At 42.3% G+C, this 18,235-nt stretch overlaps 1 protein-coding gene across 3 annotated transcripts in view; it reads right to left on the bottom strand.

The window, feature by feature from the left end:
• Positions 1–18,235, bottom strand: part of nbeaa (neurobeachin a) — a 534,111-nt gene that overhangs the window by 178,588 nt on the left and 337,288 nt on the right. For all 3 annotated transcript variants that reach the window (XM_055636835.1, XM_055636837.1, XM_055636834.1), the window contains one exon: positions 2,765–2,908. In XM_055636835.1, the coding sequence (XP_055492810.1) occupies positions 2,765–2,908 (144 nt within the window). The remainder of the gene's footprint in view (positions 1–2,764; positions 2,909–18,235) is intronic.

The raw sequence follows: 18,235 nt of genomic DNA on the forward strand, positions 1-18,235 counted from the left end.
TTGTGTTTTGCTCAAGATTCCAGCATCTGCAGGAACTAACAGGAAATGTGGAAGGCCGTAACAGATGTAGGTGTGTAAGGAATCAAAACTGTCTTACAGAGATGGGAGGGTGACAGAGAAGAGGGACTTTAGCAGCACAAGATAAACATGGACTGCACCCAGAACACGCGTCTGTAGATGCTGGATTACTAAAACACAAAGTGCTAGAGTAACTTGGCGGGTCAGGCAGCATCTGTGGTGGAACTGGATAGATGATGTCTGAAGAAGAGTCCCGACCCGAAACCTCACCTATTCATGTTCTCCAGAATGGGCTGCCTGATCTACCGAGTTACTCCAGCACCTTGTGATTTACCACAGAGGGGCCGAGGAATCTGCTTGGGGTTACAACGTCCTATCGTATCTACCAAGATGTACTCTCTATGTACTCCTGATTTTCCCGTCGATTTTCAAATCGGATTGGTGGGGGAAATACGGACTTTTGGCGGTTTTGCTGGTACCCCCCCCCCCCCCCCCCCCCCCCCCCCCCCCCTCCCCTTCCATGTGCGGGGACTGGAAAATACAGAACGAACGAGTGCAGTGACCCGAATCACATTTATCCACAACAACAGATCAATTATAACACACAAAACCAGAGGTCAGTGACAGTGAGTCCAGACACAAAGTAATAAATGCACAAGATAAAATGTGGCACTATGCACGTATAACGTGGGGTTGTAGAGTTACTGAAGGGAAAGTTTCAACTTTGTCCTCTTAGTCCACTTCTAGGGTCATCGGAAGCACCGGATTGTTGTTCACCCTATGACTGTTCACCGAGTCAACCAATAACACTTTGCCCGCTTATGGAAGGTTCTATCGCTTCGGGTGAAGGACGAGAGGGATTTTAGTATTCCAGGATTTCTAAACACCGATCTCACAGACATACAATAAAGGCTAAATTTGTAAGTTTCATTTTCCTCATTGTTTTTTACTACACGCACATAGAATATACATGTGTTTCTTTTAGATAGACACACAAGTGCTGGAGTAACTCAGCTGGTCTGGTTGCATCTCCGGAGAAAATGACCCTTCTCCAGACTTCAGACTAGCAGTCTGGAGACGGGTTCCGACCCGAAACGTCACCCATCCTTTTTCTCCAGCGATAATCACTAGCATAATCAAGGGCGAGTCCCATCCTGGGTCCCTCTTCTCCCCTCTCCCATTCGACAAATGGTATAGAAGTGTGAAAACGCACACCTCCAGATTCAAGGACAGTTTCTTCCCAGTTGTTATCAGGCAACTGAACCATCCTACCACAACTAGAGAGCAGTCATGAACTACTATCTACCTCAATGGAGACCCTCAGACTATCTTTGATCTGACTTTACTGGCTTTATCTTGCATTAAATGTAATTCACGTTCATCCCTTTATTATGTATCTGTACACTGTGAATGGCTCGCTTGTAATCATGTGTTGTCTTTCCGCTGACTGGTTTGCACGCCATAAAAGCTGTTCACTGTACCTCGATAAACGTGACAATATACTGAACTAAACTAAACTAGAGATACAGCCTGACCCGCTGAGTTACTCCAGCACTTTGGGTCTATCTTCGGTATAAGCCAGCAGTTCCTTCCTACAGGTTGACACAAAATGCTGGAGTAATTCAGCGGGCCAGGCAGCATCTCTGGCGAGAAGGAATGGGTGACGTTTCGGGTCTAGACCCTTCTTTAGACCCAATCTGAAGGATTTCTTCATACATGTGTTCCTTTTAACTGTTTAGCCGTATTTCTCAGTTGATGTTTAACGTCCTTTACATTTTACTACGATGTGATCAAATACAAGTTAAATATTGAAGTAAATCCATCGAAACCGGTTAGTGAACGAGTTTTTTTAAAGCACGTGAATACAATGCGAGCGACGCGGAACAAGCTCTTGGCGTCGACCACCCGACGCACATCTAAATAAAAGGGTATTTTCAAAACCAAGTATATTTTATTATATTCCAGAACTCTTGGGTCAGTTGGTCGTTTGCTGAATTTACAAAAACGGCAACTCACTTTCAGGTTATTGGTCGCAAACTTGTGACTCGCCTCTGGAAATAATGATTAGCCCACAAAAGGCTTTAGGATAAAAGTTGAATTTTGGAAAAAAAAAAGAGAGATCAAGTCAGAATGAAAATACAGAGGATCTTTCTCAACCAAAGTCATAATATCCGTCTTGAAGCACCCAGCAGTTTAATTTAACTTCCACATAAATATATTCGTGGCAGTGTTTAAGTAATAAAATAATAACAATATGTATTATTTCAGTCTGAAGAAGGGGTTCGGTCCGAAACGTTGCCTATTTCCTTCGCTCCATAGTTGCTGCCTCACCTGCTGAGTTTCTCCAGCGTTTTTGTCTACCATGTATTATTTCAGATTTGTTTTGATAATTTTAAATTCAGACGGTGCACGCGTATTTATGTTTAATTGTATGTATTTAACGATTCCGCTTGTCAGTTTCCTAAATTGGAAATAAATATCGCTTTTATTATTTTGAGGGGTGATGTAAATCCCTGATTTTGGTCCCCGAGCTCTGGAAGTTGACGGTTTATGGGTCCTAGTTTCAGTATTGTGGAGGCAATATTGTAGTCAAACTCTGTGCGAGTATCTCCCTAAACTGAGAACCAACCTCTTTCGCTAGTTTCGTTACTAGACCTACCGTAAAACAGTGTATCGCCAGCGCGCACATTTTCATACCATGAATACTGCGTAGACGGCGTGTCCGCCTTCATATGTTGGGAATTACCTGCTAGATTGTCGATCTCTTTCTCTTGCAGCAAGCTGACAGTATCGTCATCTCCTTCCAACATTAACTCGGTTTCGGCGTTCTGATTTACAACGGTCTGCGCCCGGAAAGTTTTCTTCGACTTTATAATGTCCTCGTCTGCAACTGCAACAGAGATTAGACAATGAAAAAATAATCAGCTCCTTCCAGAAATAAGCTAACAGCGATATTTCTAGGCCGTGCATTTATATTTCCTCTATGGGATAGCGGTGAGACACGCTCTTTTCGCTTGCAATGCGAAACCTACCGTTTGCGTAAATATTTAGCTTCTGATTACAGGTTATATACTAGAGCCTCAAACAACCCCCCCCCCCCCCCCCCCCCCCCCCCCCCCCCCACACCCCTATAAATTAAGTTCACGATTAAAATTTAGTTTACAAGATAGTTTTATATTTAGCTATATATCTAAATTGATGCATCACCGTAGAATAGTTTCCGCCTGTTCTTACACTCACTGTTATTTTAAGCATATGCTAATATTCTAAAACAAGATATAAAGTGTCTGGGAAAAAAAAGCGGAAACACAGTTGAAACCTATGCATTATTAAACACAATGTCGACATATTTTGCACGCATTTCTGGGTCTGTCAAACAATTTGGGTATTATGTTCAACAAACAAATACGTTGTATACATTACTTGGCCAGTTGGCTATCAACCCCTGAACAAAAACCTTGTTTTTTAAATTATTATTATTATTATTCACGTGTCATATCAAGTATGCATGTAACGCAGAACGAGGGGATAGGAGTTAATGCCGGGGTCACAGGGATCCATCGTGACCGCTCTCATATAAATCACCCTTCAACCTGCCTATCACAATCCTGAGAAGGCGATGAAAAGAGGGCCCCAGTTCTGAGGTCACGGTTGACGTTTCAGAAATAAATGGTTAATTGCTTAGGAAGTCCAAAAATAAAATGATGAGCATGATTAGTCCAGTCATTATGGCAGACGATTGATTCATGCTTTCGCTGGACTTCTCACAAACTGACAGATTATTTTGACAATTACAGCGCACACCAAATTATTTCTGTGCTCCACCTTGTGGATGGGAATATCCGGACAGCACAATATAAACCATGCTCGTTCTTAGAAAAGGAAGGCGCGTAGATTTGCATTTCTCTTATCGAGGCTTCATCTACTATTTATAAACAAATTAGGAGAGGAGATGGGGAGATATAAAACTGGAGTAACACAGCGGGACAGGCCCGGTGCAACATACAGCAGGCGTCACACATAGCATGAATACTTCATGCCAAATATGAAACTGACCAGGCAACATGCCAGCGAATGAAAGAAAACATAGGTTGTAAACCGAACCCCCCCCCCCCCCCCCCCCCCCCCCCCCCCCCCCCCCCCCCCCCCCCCCCCCCCCCCCCCCCCGACCCCTGCTCACGGAATCCGTTATTTTTCTAACATTTGCTCTTCCAAATGTTCAAAATATTGATCGGGGTTGGTTTACATCTACGAACAAAATACATCTCCACTACATTTTCCATTGTCCCAGAAAATAAAGATAGACAAAGAACTTGTTACAATCGGCACTTTTAAAATAATTCTGGGAAGAGTTTTCTCGTTCCAAACCGGGAACGTTTAAAACTCTATGTTATGTGTTATGAAGAGCAGCTTCTTCCTAACAACCACCAGACCCCGGAACACACTAACCATTCATTCAGCATAGTATGACTTTCTATGGACCTTTTTTTGATTGTACTACTGAACCGTTTTTTGCGCTATTATGGTTACCTGGTATTACAATTTATTTTATTATTGATTATTATATACTTATCTCTGTGTTATTGGCTGTAAAGCTGCTGCAATTAAGAATGTCATTGTTCCATTGCCGGTACATATGGCAATTAAATATTTTTTATCTCTTGAAAATGCAAGACAAAGTTAAATCGCCTGTCAATAATAAACTGGACTTCACAATGCAAGTTTTGGTGCAAGGTTTGTTCTTCAACGCAATCCACACCAACAGAGGTATAAAGAGTGTGTAAAGGAATGTAACGGCAGGCAGGAACGTGCATCTGCAACAGCCTTTTTGAAAGCTTGTTCCTCAATGAATGTTGCCTGTGATTCTCTGACTGTGTCATCCCGCTACTCACTTCCCCCACTCTCTCTGGCTCTGTCTGGTTGAGTAAAAGTTGTTACCTTTTTAATCTATTCCAGAAAGCGATGAAACATTAATAATCTGGTTCTCTGACTCCTCTGGCACTGCCGGAGCAGCTGAGTAATCTATCATGTTCTGTTGGAGTTCTAGCATCTGCTGTGCTTTGCTTTTGCTGTGTTACATGTTACCTACTACACCACACAAAAACGTACACATTATTGGTTCCAATCAACGCGAATGCGCGAATTTTTATAGAAGAACAACCTTCCGGATACCCAGAAAGAATATAAACAACCGTGAATATTGCAACATCGGTTGTCATCAAAGGAGAGGGAAAGGAAATTGATGGAGAAGGGGAGAGGACTGGGGAGAACAATACCGAGCTAATGCAAAATACGTGAAATGTGCAGTAAAAGCATTAATTCAAACAAGAATCGGTCTTTAAAATACCTCCTCTAATGTCCAAGTTGTGGCGGAACGAACAGCAAATGCTGGTGTATATCGAAGATAAACACAACATGCTGACGTAACTCAGTGGGTCAGACAACATCTCTGGAGAAAAGAGATGCTGCCTGACCCACTGAGTTACGCCAGCATGGCGCGTCTATCCACTAATGGTCAGGTTACCTGTTCTAATTGCAAGCAGTAATTAGTTTGAAATTAATCAACCCCCCCTTGAAATTAAAAGGCCAAACTGCAAAACACAAAGTGTTGGAGGAACTCAGCGGCTCGGGTAGCATCTGTGGAGGGAATGGTCGGACGATGTTTCTGGTCGGGAGGCTTCTTCAGACTGGTCTTTTCTTTCCAACACGGAGCTGATATGTCCATCAGTACAGAATCATGAGAGGAATAGATCGGGTCTTTTGACCCGGAGTCTTTTGCCCAGAGTAGGGGAATCGAGAACCAGAGGCCATGGGTTTAAGGTGAGGAGGGGAAGACTTAATAGGAACCTGAGGGGTAACTTTTATACACAAAGGGTGGTGGGTGTATGTTGTATGAGACGAGATGTCGAGAGCATAGTTGAGGCAGCGCTCGCAACGTTTAAGAGACATTTGTTCAGGTACATGGATAGGACAGGCGTCGAAAGAGATGGGCCAAACGCAGGCAGCTGGGACCAGTGCTGACGGGCGGTGTGGTATTGGCCGGTGTGGATAAATTGGGCTGAAGGTCCTGTTTCCACGCTGTATGACTCAATGACGCCCAGCGACACAAACTTGAGCCACAACTTCCGAAAAAGCGGAGCCAAGATATTTTAACCTCTCCATGTTGCTGCTGTTCGCTCTCTCTCTCTCTCTGGAGGTTGGGTGGAATTAAGGGGCAGGTTAGGCAGCGAGAGTCTGGGGTTCTGTGGTGGGGCTCGGTCGCTCTGGCCACAAACAGGATGAACGGGTAGAGGGAGTTTCTGGTTGCACGTAGCCCATGTACAGTACATTATTTGGAAAACTCCGCTACACTTTCCCCCCCAATTTGAATCAATGCATTAAAAACACGAAGCGTTAATCTGTGATCGTGTTAATTGCGCCTGTTAGCAGCAATCAACCGACAGCTCTGCTTAACAAAAGAAAAACCTCCAGGAACAATTCATTACCTGGAGCGAGATTCCTACGCAGCCTCTATGAATCCTTTTATGGTTCTCCAAGGTTGTGTGTCATGTCATGACATAAATCAAATACATGCCACAGTCTTCCAGAACATAAATACCAGTCCTAAATGACTGTGGCAGGATTCGGGCATAATTATGTCGTAAATCCAACAATTACAAAATTACCATTAAAACTAATGGGGGAGTCTCACGGTGAAATCCAACTTTCATCGACTTGACTGCGGTTAGCCACGGAGTCGTGCAAATCAATGCAAGAATAGGAATGTCCAATATATCTCCTGTTTCACTAACCTAATATTCACTAATTGAGGTAGGCACCAGGAACTGCAGATGCTGGAATCTTGAAGAACAATCACAAAGTGTTGGAGTAACTCAGCTGGCGAGGCAGCGTCGCTGGAGAACATGGATGGGCGACGTTTCGGGTCGTGACCCTTCTTTACAAATGAACAATGACAAGAAATAGTGATATAGAAATCTTGCGCCGTGAATTCTCGGCCATTTTCTGTCTGGACATGTTTATTTTAGTGAGCCAAATCATGTCCATTTCAAATAATTGAAGTTCATTTAATCATATTCGCTTTGCATTTAAAAATAAATAGGTTAAAGTTCACTAAAATGAATAAGGAAGACACTGAATAGTTACCAATTTTAATCGTTATGCGTTATGAGGACATTCTAATTCCAATTCCCAATTTATTTTCAGGCAGATTATTTAAAATGGCCTCTGAAACATTGGAACATACGACAGTGCAGCACAGGCCCTTCAGACCACATTGTTTGTGCAGAACATGATGCCAAGACCAATTCTATACTCCAACTCATAATCCATATCCCACCATTCCTTGCATATCCGAATGTCTATCTAAAAATCTACCCCCATCACCACCTCAACAATGCCTTCCCGGCATCTACCACCCTCTGTAAAAATCTTGTCCTCACAGTCTCCTTTAAGCTTTGCCCCTCTCACCGTAAAGCTATGCCCTCCAGTGTTTGATATTTCCATTCTGGGGGAAAGGTTCTGACTGTCTACCCCAGTGGTTCCCAACGTGGGGCGTACGCCCCACATGGGGGCAATTTGATTTTTAAGGGGGGCAATTGAGCGCGACTGAGGAGGTCTGGGTCCAAATTTTCGAATTTTATTTTTTTGGATTTTCCATCAGGTGGTTTATGTTTCAGATGTTATTTTGAGTAAATCATTTTTTGGGGGTAAAAAAGGTCTTTATTTTAAATGATAAGAATTATATATCACCACATGGGGGGGGGGGGGGGGGGGGGGCATCAGGATTTTAGAGGTGATCAGGTGGGGCATGGCCAAAAAAAGGTTGGGAACCACTGGTCTACCCTATCTCATTATTTTACATACATCTATCTATCAAGTCTCCCCGCAACCTCCTACACTCCAGAGAAATCAATCCCAGTCTACCCAACCACTTCCTGCAGATAATAACCCCCTAATGCTGGCATATTCTAATGGATACTCACAATCCATATGGGGGGACATCAATTCCTTATCAGATGTTATTGTCTTACTTTAAGTGTTTCAGACATTTATAATCTGAAAATCCTAAACATTTCATATTATATCTCCAATTACAGAATAGATCAATTACCTGTTTAACTTCTAATATTTCCCTGTAAAATGTAGACCACATTCATGAAGAAGGTTGCGTCTAAAATGGCAATTGCCTGTGAATTATCTACTCTTCCTCTTGAGGGAGCTTTGATTAATAAGGTCCATACATGTTCATAGAAAGATTTAGCTGATTTTCTCTTTTTATTTTTTTAAGCTTGTCAGTTCAAATATATTTATATTTTACACGAACAATCACAAATGCAAGTGTGACACTCTGAATGAGGTTTGCTAGACATTCAACACAAGACTACTGCAACTGTATGTAACTGATCTAACATGAACCAATTATATTGCAAAAATCCCAGTGGTCTTTTTAAAATTGCATCTTGTACTTTCTAAAAGTTCATCTTGCACTAATTTCTAAAATTGCACCATGAATTTGCAGATATTAAATCAAGTGATTGACCAAGCAACTAACTCGGGAGCATCTTGCCAAACTGAAAGTGTTCTTGCTTATTTGCTGACAAAGCATAACATGATGAATTAGGGCACATTATAGAATGACATAGTCTTACAGCACTGAAACAGGCCCTTTGGCTAACTCATCCATGCCAACCCATTTGCCTGCATTTGGCCCATATCCCACGAAACCTTTCCCACCCATGTACCTGTCCAAGTGTCTTTCTGCCTAAAGGGCCTGTCCCACTTTCCTGAGTTTCTCATGAATTCTCCCGAGTTTTCCCCTCGATTCAAACTCGGAGATGCAAGCCATAGGTACTCAGGGCTATTTTTTTTTACTCGTGGACATTTTTCAACATGCTGAAAAAATGTCCTGACTTACCTGATGCCCCGAGTACCTACTGCTGGCATTACGAGCCACTACTAAATATCTACAGCCTCCTACGGACATTCCCCGAGTTTGATTCAAGGGGAAAACTCAGGACAATTCGTGAGTAACTCGGGAAAGTGGGACAGGAGCTTCAACTACTTCTTCTGGCATGTTTTTCCATATACCTACCACCCTCTGTGTAGATAGAACAAAATGAAGTAATAGTTCGCTATACATGAATGTGAGGAAAGTGAACTTAAATAATTGTGTCCAAATCTAATGTCCGACAATGCCTGCACGCATACATAAACTAATAGAAGTTAACCAGTACAAGTATCATAAGTAGTACAATGCCTTCCATAATGTTTGCGACAAAAGACCCATCATTTATTTATTTGTCTCTGTACTCCACAATTTGAGATTTGTAATAGAAACAAAATCACACGTGGTTAAAGTGCACATTGTCAGATTTTATTAAAGGGTATTTTTATACATTTTGGTTTCACCATGTATAAATTACAGCTGTGTTTATACATAGTCCCCACCCCATTTCAGGGCACCATAATGTTAGGGACACATGGCTTCACAGGTGTTTGTAATTTCTCAGGTGTGTTTAATTGGCTCCTTAATGCAGGTATAAGAGAGCTCTCAGCACCTAGTCTTTCCTCCAGTCTTTCAATCACCTTTGGAAACTTTTATTACTGTTTATCAACATGAGGACCAATGTTGTGCCAATGAAAGTCAAAGAAGCCATTATCAGACTGAGAAACACGAATAAAACTGTTAGAGACATTGGCCAAACCTTAGGCTTACAAAAATCAACTGTTTGGATCATCATTAAGAAGAAAGAGAGCACTGGTGAGCTTACTAATCGCAAAGGGACTGGAAGGCCAAGGAAGACCTCCACAGCTGATGACAGAAGAATTCTCTCTATAATAAAGAAAAATCCCCAAACACCTGTCCAACAGATCAGAAACAATCTTGAGGAGTCAGTGTGGATTTGTCAATGACCACTATCCGCAGAAGACTTCATATACAGAAATGGAGGCTACACTGCAAGATGCAAACCACTGGTTTGTTACAAAAATTGGATGGCCAGGTTACAGTTTACCACAAAGTGCTTAAAAGAGCAACCACAGTTCCGGAAAAAGGTCTTGTGGACAGATGAGACGAAGATTAACATATGAAAGTGATGACAAGAGCAAAATATGGAGGAGAGAAGGAACTGCCCAAGATCCAAAGCATACCACCTTATCTGTGAAACACGGTGGTGGGGGTGTTATGGCCTGGGCATGTATGGCTGCTGAAGGTACTGGCTCACTTATTGTCATTGATGATACAACTGCTGATGGTAGTAACATGATGAATTCTGAAGTGTATAGACACATCCTATCTGCTCAAGTTCAAACAAATGCCTCAAAATTCATTGGCCAGTGGTTCATTCTACAGCAAGACAATGATCTCAAACATAATGCCAAAGCACCAAAGGAGTTTTTCAATGCTATAAAATGGTCAATACTTGAGTGACCAAGTCAATCACCTGATCTGAACCCAATTGAGCATACTTTTTACATGCTGAAGAGAAAACTGAAGGGGACAAGCCCCCCAAACAAGCATAAGCTAAAGATGGCTGCAATACAGGCCTGGTAGAGCATCACCAGAGAAGTCACCCAGCAACTGGTGATGTATGGGGCTATGAATCACAGACTACAACTGGTCCATGAATCGCAGACTTCAAGCAGTCATTGCATGCAAAGAATATGCAACAAAATATTAAACATGAATACTTTCATTTACATGACATTGATGTGTCCCAAACATTATGGTGCCCTGAAATGGGGGGGGGGGACTATGTATAAACACTGCTGTAATTTCTACATGGTGAAACCAGTATGTATAAAAATGGCCTTTGTTAAAATTTGACAATGTACACTTTAATCACATGTGACTTTTTTCCATTACAAATCTCAAATTATGGAGTACAGAAACAAATAAATAAATGATGGGTCTTTGTCCCAAACTTTATGGAGGGCACTGTATATCAACACCATGCAATGCACAGGGAATACATTAATAAGCCTTCATAATTTCACGTGCCCAATGTAAGAATCCATGCATTGTTCTTAAGAATCACTTTGCACAGGGGGTAGCACAATGGCACAGCGGTAGAGTTGCTGCCTCAAGGGACTGTCCCACTGCGGCGACCTAATCCGCGAATTCAGAAGAGTGTCTTGAACCTTCAAGCTCGAGGGCACTCGCCTGAAAAACCTCGAGCTGGATCGACCGACCGTGCACACACACGCAAACACATCGCAAAGGCGGGAGCCAGGGAAAGCGGGGGAGCGCTGTCTGAAATTCACACCAGCGATGAAGATGAAGGTAAAAGATGGTTGCACAGTGTACGGTAAGTCTTTTAGAGAGCGTGGGTGGGGGGGGGGGGGGTGGAGAGAAGGGGGAAGAAGGGGGGAAGACACTTTTAAGAAGTCAGACAGCGTTTAATAAATTTTAGCGGCCATTTTATTTACCGGTTGTGTTTCCTTGGTCCTGAAAACTCCAATGAGCCAATTAAAATGGTCAGCGAAGGAGATTGCCTACGGCTGCCCTCGACTTCCTATAACTACATAGCGACCCCACTCCACTGCACTACGAGTTAAAAAGAACTATGCCAACCAATTTTTACTCGCAGAAAATTTTTCAACATGCTGAAAATATTTTCGCTACCTAGCTGAGGCCGCGAGTATTCGGGAGCTTCCCTCGAGCATGAAGGAGAGTTCCAGTGACCTCATAGGACCACGTGTCGACCATGCTATGAGTTTGAGTCGAGGGCAAACTGTCTAAACTCGCAGATTAGGTTGTCGCAGTGGGACAGCCCCTTTACAGCACCAGAGACCCGGGTTCGATCCTGATTACGGGTGCAGACTGCACGGAGTTTGTATGTTCTCCCTGTGACCGCTTGAGTTATCTCTTGGTGTTCCGGTTTCCTTCCATGCTCCATACAGGTTTGTAGGTTAATTGGCTTCTGTAAATTGTCCCTAGTGTGTGGGATAAAACTGGTGCACAGGTGATTACTGGTCAGCACAGGCTCGGTGGGCTGAAGGGCCTATTTGTACACTGTATCTCTAAAACCAAACTAAAAGTTATAGAACACCAGTTCAGCAAGAAGAATATATTATCACAACTTAAAATACTTAGAGATAATTGTTTATTAACAGAGGAAGCGGATGAATGCCTTAACGTACTTGAGTAATCTACAATTAAATTTACTTTTGTCTCTTCGACAAAACTAAATCACCAATCCTCAGAATGAATAAATAATTTGTAACATTATCATAGAAAAGAGAGAAAATGAAAGTAAATCAAGCCACTGATGGAAATAGATAACGTTATGGTAGAGTTGGAATTTCAAAGCAGAGAGCATGATGTTGAAACTTCAGACTCTTTCTTACACCAAAAATGTCTTTATAAATACCAGATCTATTTGGCATCCGCATGCTTCACAAAAATGCTTTCTCTTTTGCTGTGTATTTTCCAAACCCTCCCCCACCCCCATGAGAGTTTAAATGTTTCTAATTGCCAGTCATTGTACGATCCATTTCCTCACATGGGCTTAGGTTTCCACTCAAATGTATTTCTTTATTCTTCATTTCAATTTAAGTAATTTATCTTTAATTGCCCGGATCCTCTTGTGAACAGTACTGCTAATCCATAATATTTTCCAAATGTTTCAAGACAACTAAATAAAATTCAAGTCTATCACTAACATTTTAACAATTTCCATTACTTAAATGTTCTCATGGATAGCTTTTGTGCTCTGTTAGTGTGTTTAAGATCATTTAAGACCTTTACTGCGAGACCTTGCATATCCATGTGTCTATCTGGGAGCTTCATAAATGCCACTAATGTATCTGCCGACACCACCATGCTTGTGATCATAGATGATGTTATAAATAATTCCACTTTCCCACCAAATGACCATATTATATTATTCAGTGCCCAGAAATGTATCAATGTGATCACGTCACAGTGGCATAGCACTGGGGCTGCTGCCTCACAACAGCGGCAGAGATTTGGGTTTGATCCTGACCTCGGGTGCTGTCTGTGTGAAGTTTACATGTTCTCCCCGTAACCATGTAGGTTTCCTCCGGGTGCTATGGTTTCTTCCCACATCCCTAAGACATCGGGTCAGTTACTTAATTTGCCACAGCAAATTGCTCCCAGCATATAGGTGAGTGGTACAATGTGAGGGGAGTGGAGACAGTGCAGACTAATATAGGATCAGTACGGACACGATGGGCAAAGAGCCCGTTTCTGTGCTGTATTTCTCTATTCTCTAGAAAAGCTACAGCAATGTTCAAAAGGCAGTACTGGGCGATCCTAATAATTTAACGGAGGACAGATTGTGGAGTGATGCAATGTGCTCTAAGCCCCTTTGAACATAAACCACAGCAAAGAGAATAGGAGTTTGAATAGGGAGGGGTCAGAGCTTCGACCGTACCATTGTATTGGTGCTACAGTGGAAGTATGATCTCAACTTTCAAAGCGCACACAAACAGACTCAGGAACAGGTTCCCCTCTGTTGTCAGGCCTCTGAACAGTCCTTCCGGAGCTAGGATACTGTCCGATTCACCTCTGCCCATTGCGGACATTGGACTTTGTCTGTGGAACTGATGTGCTACAATTCTGAGAACTCTGTATCTTTCCGTTTGCTCAATCAATTGTACTTGAGTTTGGCTTGAATGTATTTAGAGTCACAGATTCATACAGTTCAGAAACAGCCCCTTCGGCCCAACCTGTCCATGCCAACCAAGATGCCCTATCTATGCTAGTCCCACCTGCCTGCATTTGCCCATAGCCCTCAATCCTTTCCTACCCATTTATCTGCCCAAACGTGTAGTATTATCTGATCCGGTTGGATAGCATGCAAAACATAACTTTTCACTGTAACTCGGTACACTTGAAAAATAAACCTAAACCTAAACCAATGTGAGGTAGGCAAGTTTTAAAATGGAACTGGGCAAAATTACCACCTTCTTCTTCTTCTTGCGTATGGCGTGCGCAGCCTAAAGTTGTAGGACAACTTGTTCTATTTGATCTTATTTGATTGTGCACGCCGGGTTGATTGCATTCGTCGAAACAGGGCGGACCACGAAATACCACCTCAATGGGAAGCATACATATCAAGCTTGGCACAAAATCTGACACAAGCTACTAGCTGGAGTCTCCCATGCAAGTTAACATGTCAGTGCACGCCCATCGACCTTCAGTGGGCTTTCCACCAAGGTTTAATCTCCGTAGTCTGTGCCTGGAAGGTCATGTGCCTGGACGGTCATGTTTGACTAATCTTCTTGAACTTTTTGAAGAGGTTACTCGGGAAATTGATGAGGGTAAAGCAGTGGATGTTGTATATATGGACTTCAGTAAGGCCTTTGACAAGGTTCCTCACGGAAGGTTGGTTAAGAAGGTTCAATAGTTGGGTATTAATGGTGGAGTAGCAAGACGGATTCAACAGTGGCTGAATGAGAGATGCCAGAGAGTAATGGTGGATGGTTGTTTGTCAGGTTGGAGGCCAGTGACTAGTGGGGTGCCACAGGGATATGTGTTGGGTCCACTGTTGTTAGTCATGTACATCAATGATCTGGATGATGGTGTGGTAAATTGGATTAGTAAGTATGCAGATGATACTAAGATAGGTGGGGTTGTGGATAATGAAGTAGATTTTCAAAGTCTACAGAGAGATTTATGCCAGTTGGAAGAGTGGGCTGAAAGATGGCAGATGGAGTTTCATGCTGATAAGCGTGAGGTGCTACATCTTGGCAGGACAAATCAAAATAGGACGTACATGGTAAATGGTAGGGAATTGAAGAATGCAGGTGAACAGAGGGATCTGGGAATAACTGTGCATAGTTCCCTGAAAGTGGAATCTCATGTAGATAGGGTGGTAAAGAAAGCTTTTGGTGTGCTGGCCTTTATAAATCAGAGCATTGAGTATAGAAGTTGGGATGTAATGTTAAAATTGTACAAGGCATTGGTGAGGCCAATCATGTAGTATGGTGTACAATTTTGGTCGCCTAATTATAGGAAGGATGTCAACAAAATAAAGAGAGTACAGAGGAGATTTACTAGAATGTTGCCTGGGTTTCAGCAACTAAGTTACAGAGAAAGGTTGAACAAGTTAGGGCTTTATTCTTTGGAGCGCAGAAGGTTAAGGGGGGACTTGATAGAGGTCTTTAAAATGATGAGAGGGATAGACAGAGTTGATGTGGATAAGCTTTTCCCACTGAGAGTAGGGAAGATTCAAACAAGGGGACATGACTTGAGAATTAAGGGACAAGTTTAGGGGTAACATGAGGGGGAACTTCTTTACTCAGAGAGTGGTGGCTGTGTGGAATGAGCTTCCAGTGAAGGTGGTTGAGGCAGGTTCGTTTTTACAATTTAAAAATAAATTGGATAGTTATATGGACGGGAAAGGAATGGAGGGTTATGGTGTGAGCGCAGGTATATGGGACTAGGGGAGAATACGTGTTCGGCACGGACTAGAAGGGTCGAGATGGCCTGTTTCTGTGCTGTAATTGTTATATGGTTATATGGTTATATAGTTATATGGTTATATGGTCTGGAATAAAATTCATGCACTCTAATGTAACTCCTCCTCCAGTTGCATTGTGCCCACTGACTCATCACATGCATATCCTGCATTGAAACCTCTCTCTACATATTCCGAGCCACTGGTTACTGGTGTCAAAGATTGGGAAAACACAACTAATTTAGTATACATATCAAGTTTACTGGCTACGCAGAGAAGGGAAAAATCAACCTATTTAAAAAAAATAATTAATTAATTTTGTGTTTCAAATTCTCACTAATGGCTCATAAAAGCACATGTATTAATAGAAGTAGGACACTCACCCCCTCAAGCCTGCCTTAATTATTTAAAGGAAACACAAGGAGGTGCAAATGCTGGTGTACAGGAATAAAACCACAAAGTGCTGGAGTAACTCACTGGTTCAGGCTGCATCTCTGGTGAACATGGATAGGTGACGTTTCGAGTCGTGTCTGGGAAGGGTCCTGACCCAAAACATTCCCTATTCATGGCCTTCAGAGATGATGCCTGACCCACTGAGTTACTCCAACACTTTGTGCCTTTTGCATTCAATACTCAATAAACTGACCTGACCTCAACTCAATATTCCTGTCTATCTGCCATAATCTTTCACGTTCTTGCTTAAGAATACACTACTTTCACATTGCCCTTTAAGAAAGTCTTCCATGGACTCATGAACTCAAGAGAAAAAAAACTTCATCTTAAATGAGCAACCCATTATTTTTAAACAATTAACCTATAATTGTTGAATCTTCCATCAGAGAAAACATCTTCTCCACATAAACTATGTTAAGACACTGTCACAAATAGTGAAAGGCCTGGAGAGAGTGGATGTGGAGGATGTTACAAAGCGGGAGAGTCTAGGACCAGAGGCCAAAGCCTCAGAATAAAAGGACTATGAGAAGGAATTTCTTTGGTCAGAGGGTGGTGAATCTGTAGCATTCATTGGCAGACGGCTGTGAAGGCCAAGTCAATGGATATTTTTTAGGTGGAGATTGACATATTCTTGATTAGTAAGGGTGTCAAGCGATATGGGGAGAAGGCAGGAAATTGGGATTGAGAGGGGTAGATCAGCAATGATTGAATGGCGGAGTAGATCTGAATGGCCTAATTCTGTTTCTATAACATGAAGACCTATAAGAATATTACATGATTCCATTTCCCCCTCTTTTGAACTCTACCATCTGCAATACTAAGAGAATAGACGACCTTTAAAAATTCACCACATAGGAATTTCCTCATTATTTTTCCTTCTTAACAGCAGCTCCTAACTTCTCCTAGTATCAAAATGTAGCAACTCATCTGGACTCCAGCTTGCTGCCACCCTATCACCATCCTTGACTTGAAGAATTCTGAGATGTGTAATACTATTCACCTTAAGGGCCTGTCCCTCTTGGACGACCTAATCCACGCGATTAGAAGCCCCTAGACGAGTTGAAAAAAATGTCAAGGTCGCGTTGACTCGCCGAAGTAAAAGACCTCCTACGGCTATGTCCACGACCTCCTACGACCCCCCTCGACCTCAGTCTTCCACACCCAAGAACAACTACGACTAGCTACGAGTGGAAAAGGATCACATGATAAAATTATGTAATGTTTGCATTTTATTTTCTCGGGCCAGTTACCGACCTACGACCATCAACGACTACCTACGACTGTCTACGACTACCATCACAACCTACTACGACCTACCTAGGAGTAAAAAGTATGAATTTTTTCCATGCCGACCTTATTTTTACTCGTGGACATTTTTTATCGGGCTGGAAAAAACGCCGCAAGCTACTTGAGGCCACGAGTACGCGGAGACCACTCACAAGCATGTGGAAGAGTTACGAAGACCTCCTACGACCTCGTGGCGACCATGCTGCGAGTTTGAGTCAAGGGCAAACTCGGCAGTGGTCGCCAATTAGGTCGTGAAAATGGGACAGGGGCTTTAGAAATTAGATTACATAATGCCTGAAGCATCCACTCTCCATGTCAAACTAATGTGCTACTATGCGCTACAATGGTGAGAACTATATTCTGCACTCTGTACCTTCCCCATTTAGTTGGTTTGAAATGAGGAACATGGCCTCTGACCAGAGATAGCGAGTTACACTGAAGTGGGCATTTGGTAAGTGCAACTTCTTGTATATGTGTTTACACTGCCCAATCTCTTAAATGGCACTTGCAGGCAGCTAAACAATGCATTCAGTTAGTTGAACATTCAATAGTTAAAATCCACCAAAGCCTTCACTGAATACACAGGCTAAGAAAAAATAAGTTTTTTAGGAAACAGTTATGAGTGATCTTGTTTCAACCTTCAACCTTTGACCTAAAAGTGAAGTTCTTTATTTCTAGATGGGCCAAGCAAAATATAACTGCCATTTTGGTGGGTAGTATCATTCCTCAGGAGTCATAAATGCCTGTAAAAGTAACAAAGTTTAATGCTTTGAGTTCACTTTGTTCATTTGCCACATGGTAGATCCAATGAACGCACCCTGCAAGAGATTGCCGTTCAATATGTTATTGGCAGTAAATAGCACATGAACTGACAATTACATGCTCATACACTTCAATACTGTAGGGGTAAATACATAAATATGCATCCACTTTAACATCCTCTTCTGATAAATCACCTTGCCCTATCGTACTCTCTAATAGCCCAGTATGCCAACGTGTTTGGCAAGGACACGGTGGGCCAAAGGACCTGTTTCTGTGCTGTACAGCTCTTT

The sequence above is a fragment of the Leucoraja erinacea genome, chromosome 6 (assembly GCF_028641065.1).
Source record: "Leucoraja erinacea ecotype New England chromosome 6, Leri_hhj_1, whole genome shotgun sequence".
Classification (NCBI taxonomy): Eukaryota; Metazoa; Chordata; class Chondrichthyes; order Rajiformes; family Rajidae; genus Leucoraja; species Leucoraja erinaceus.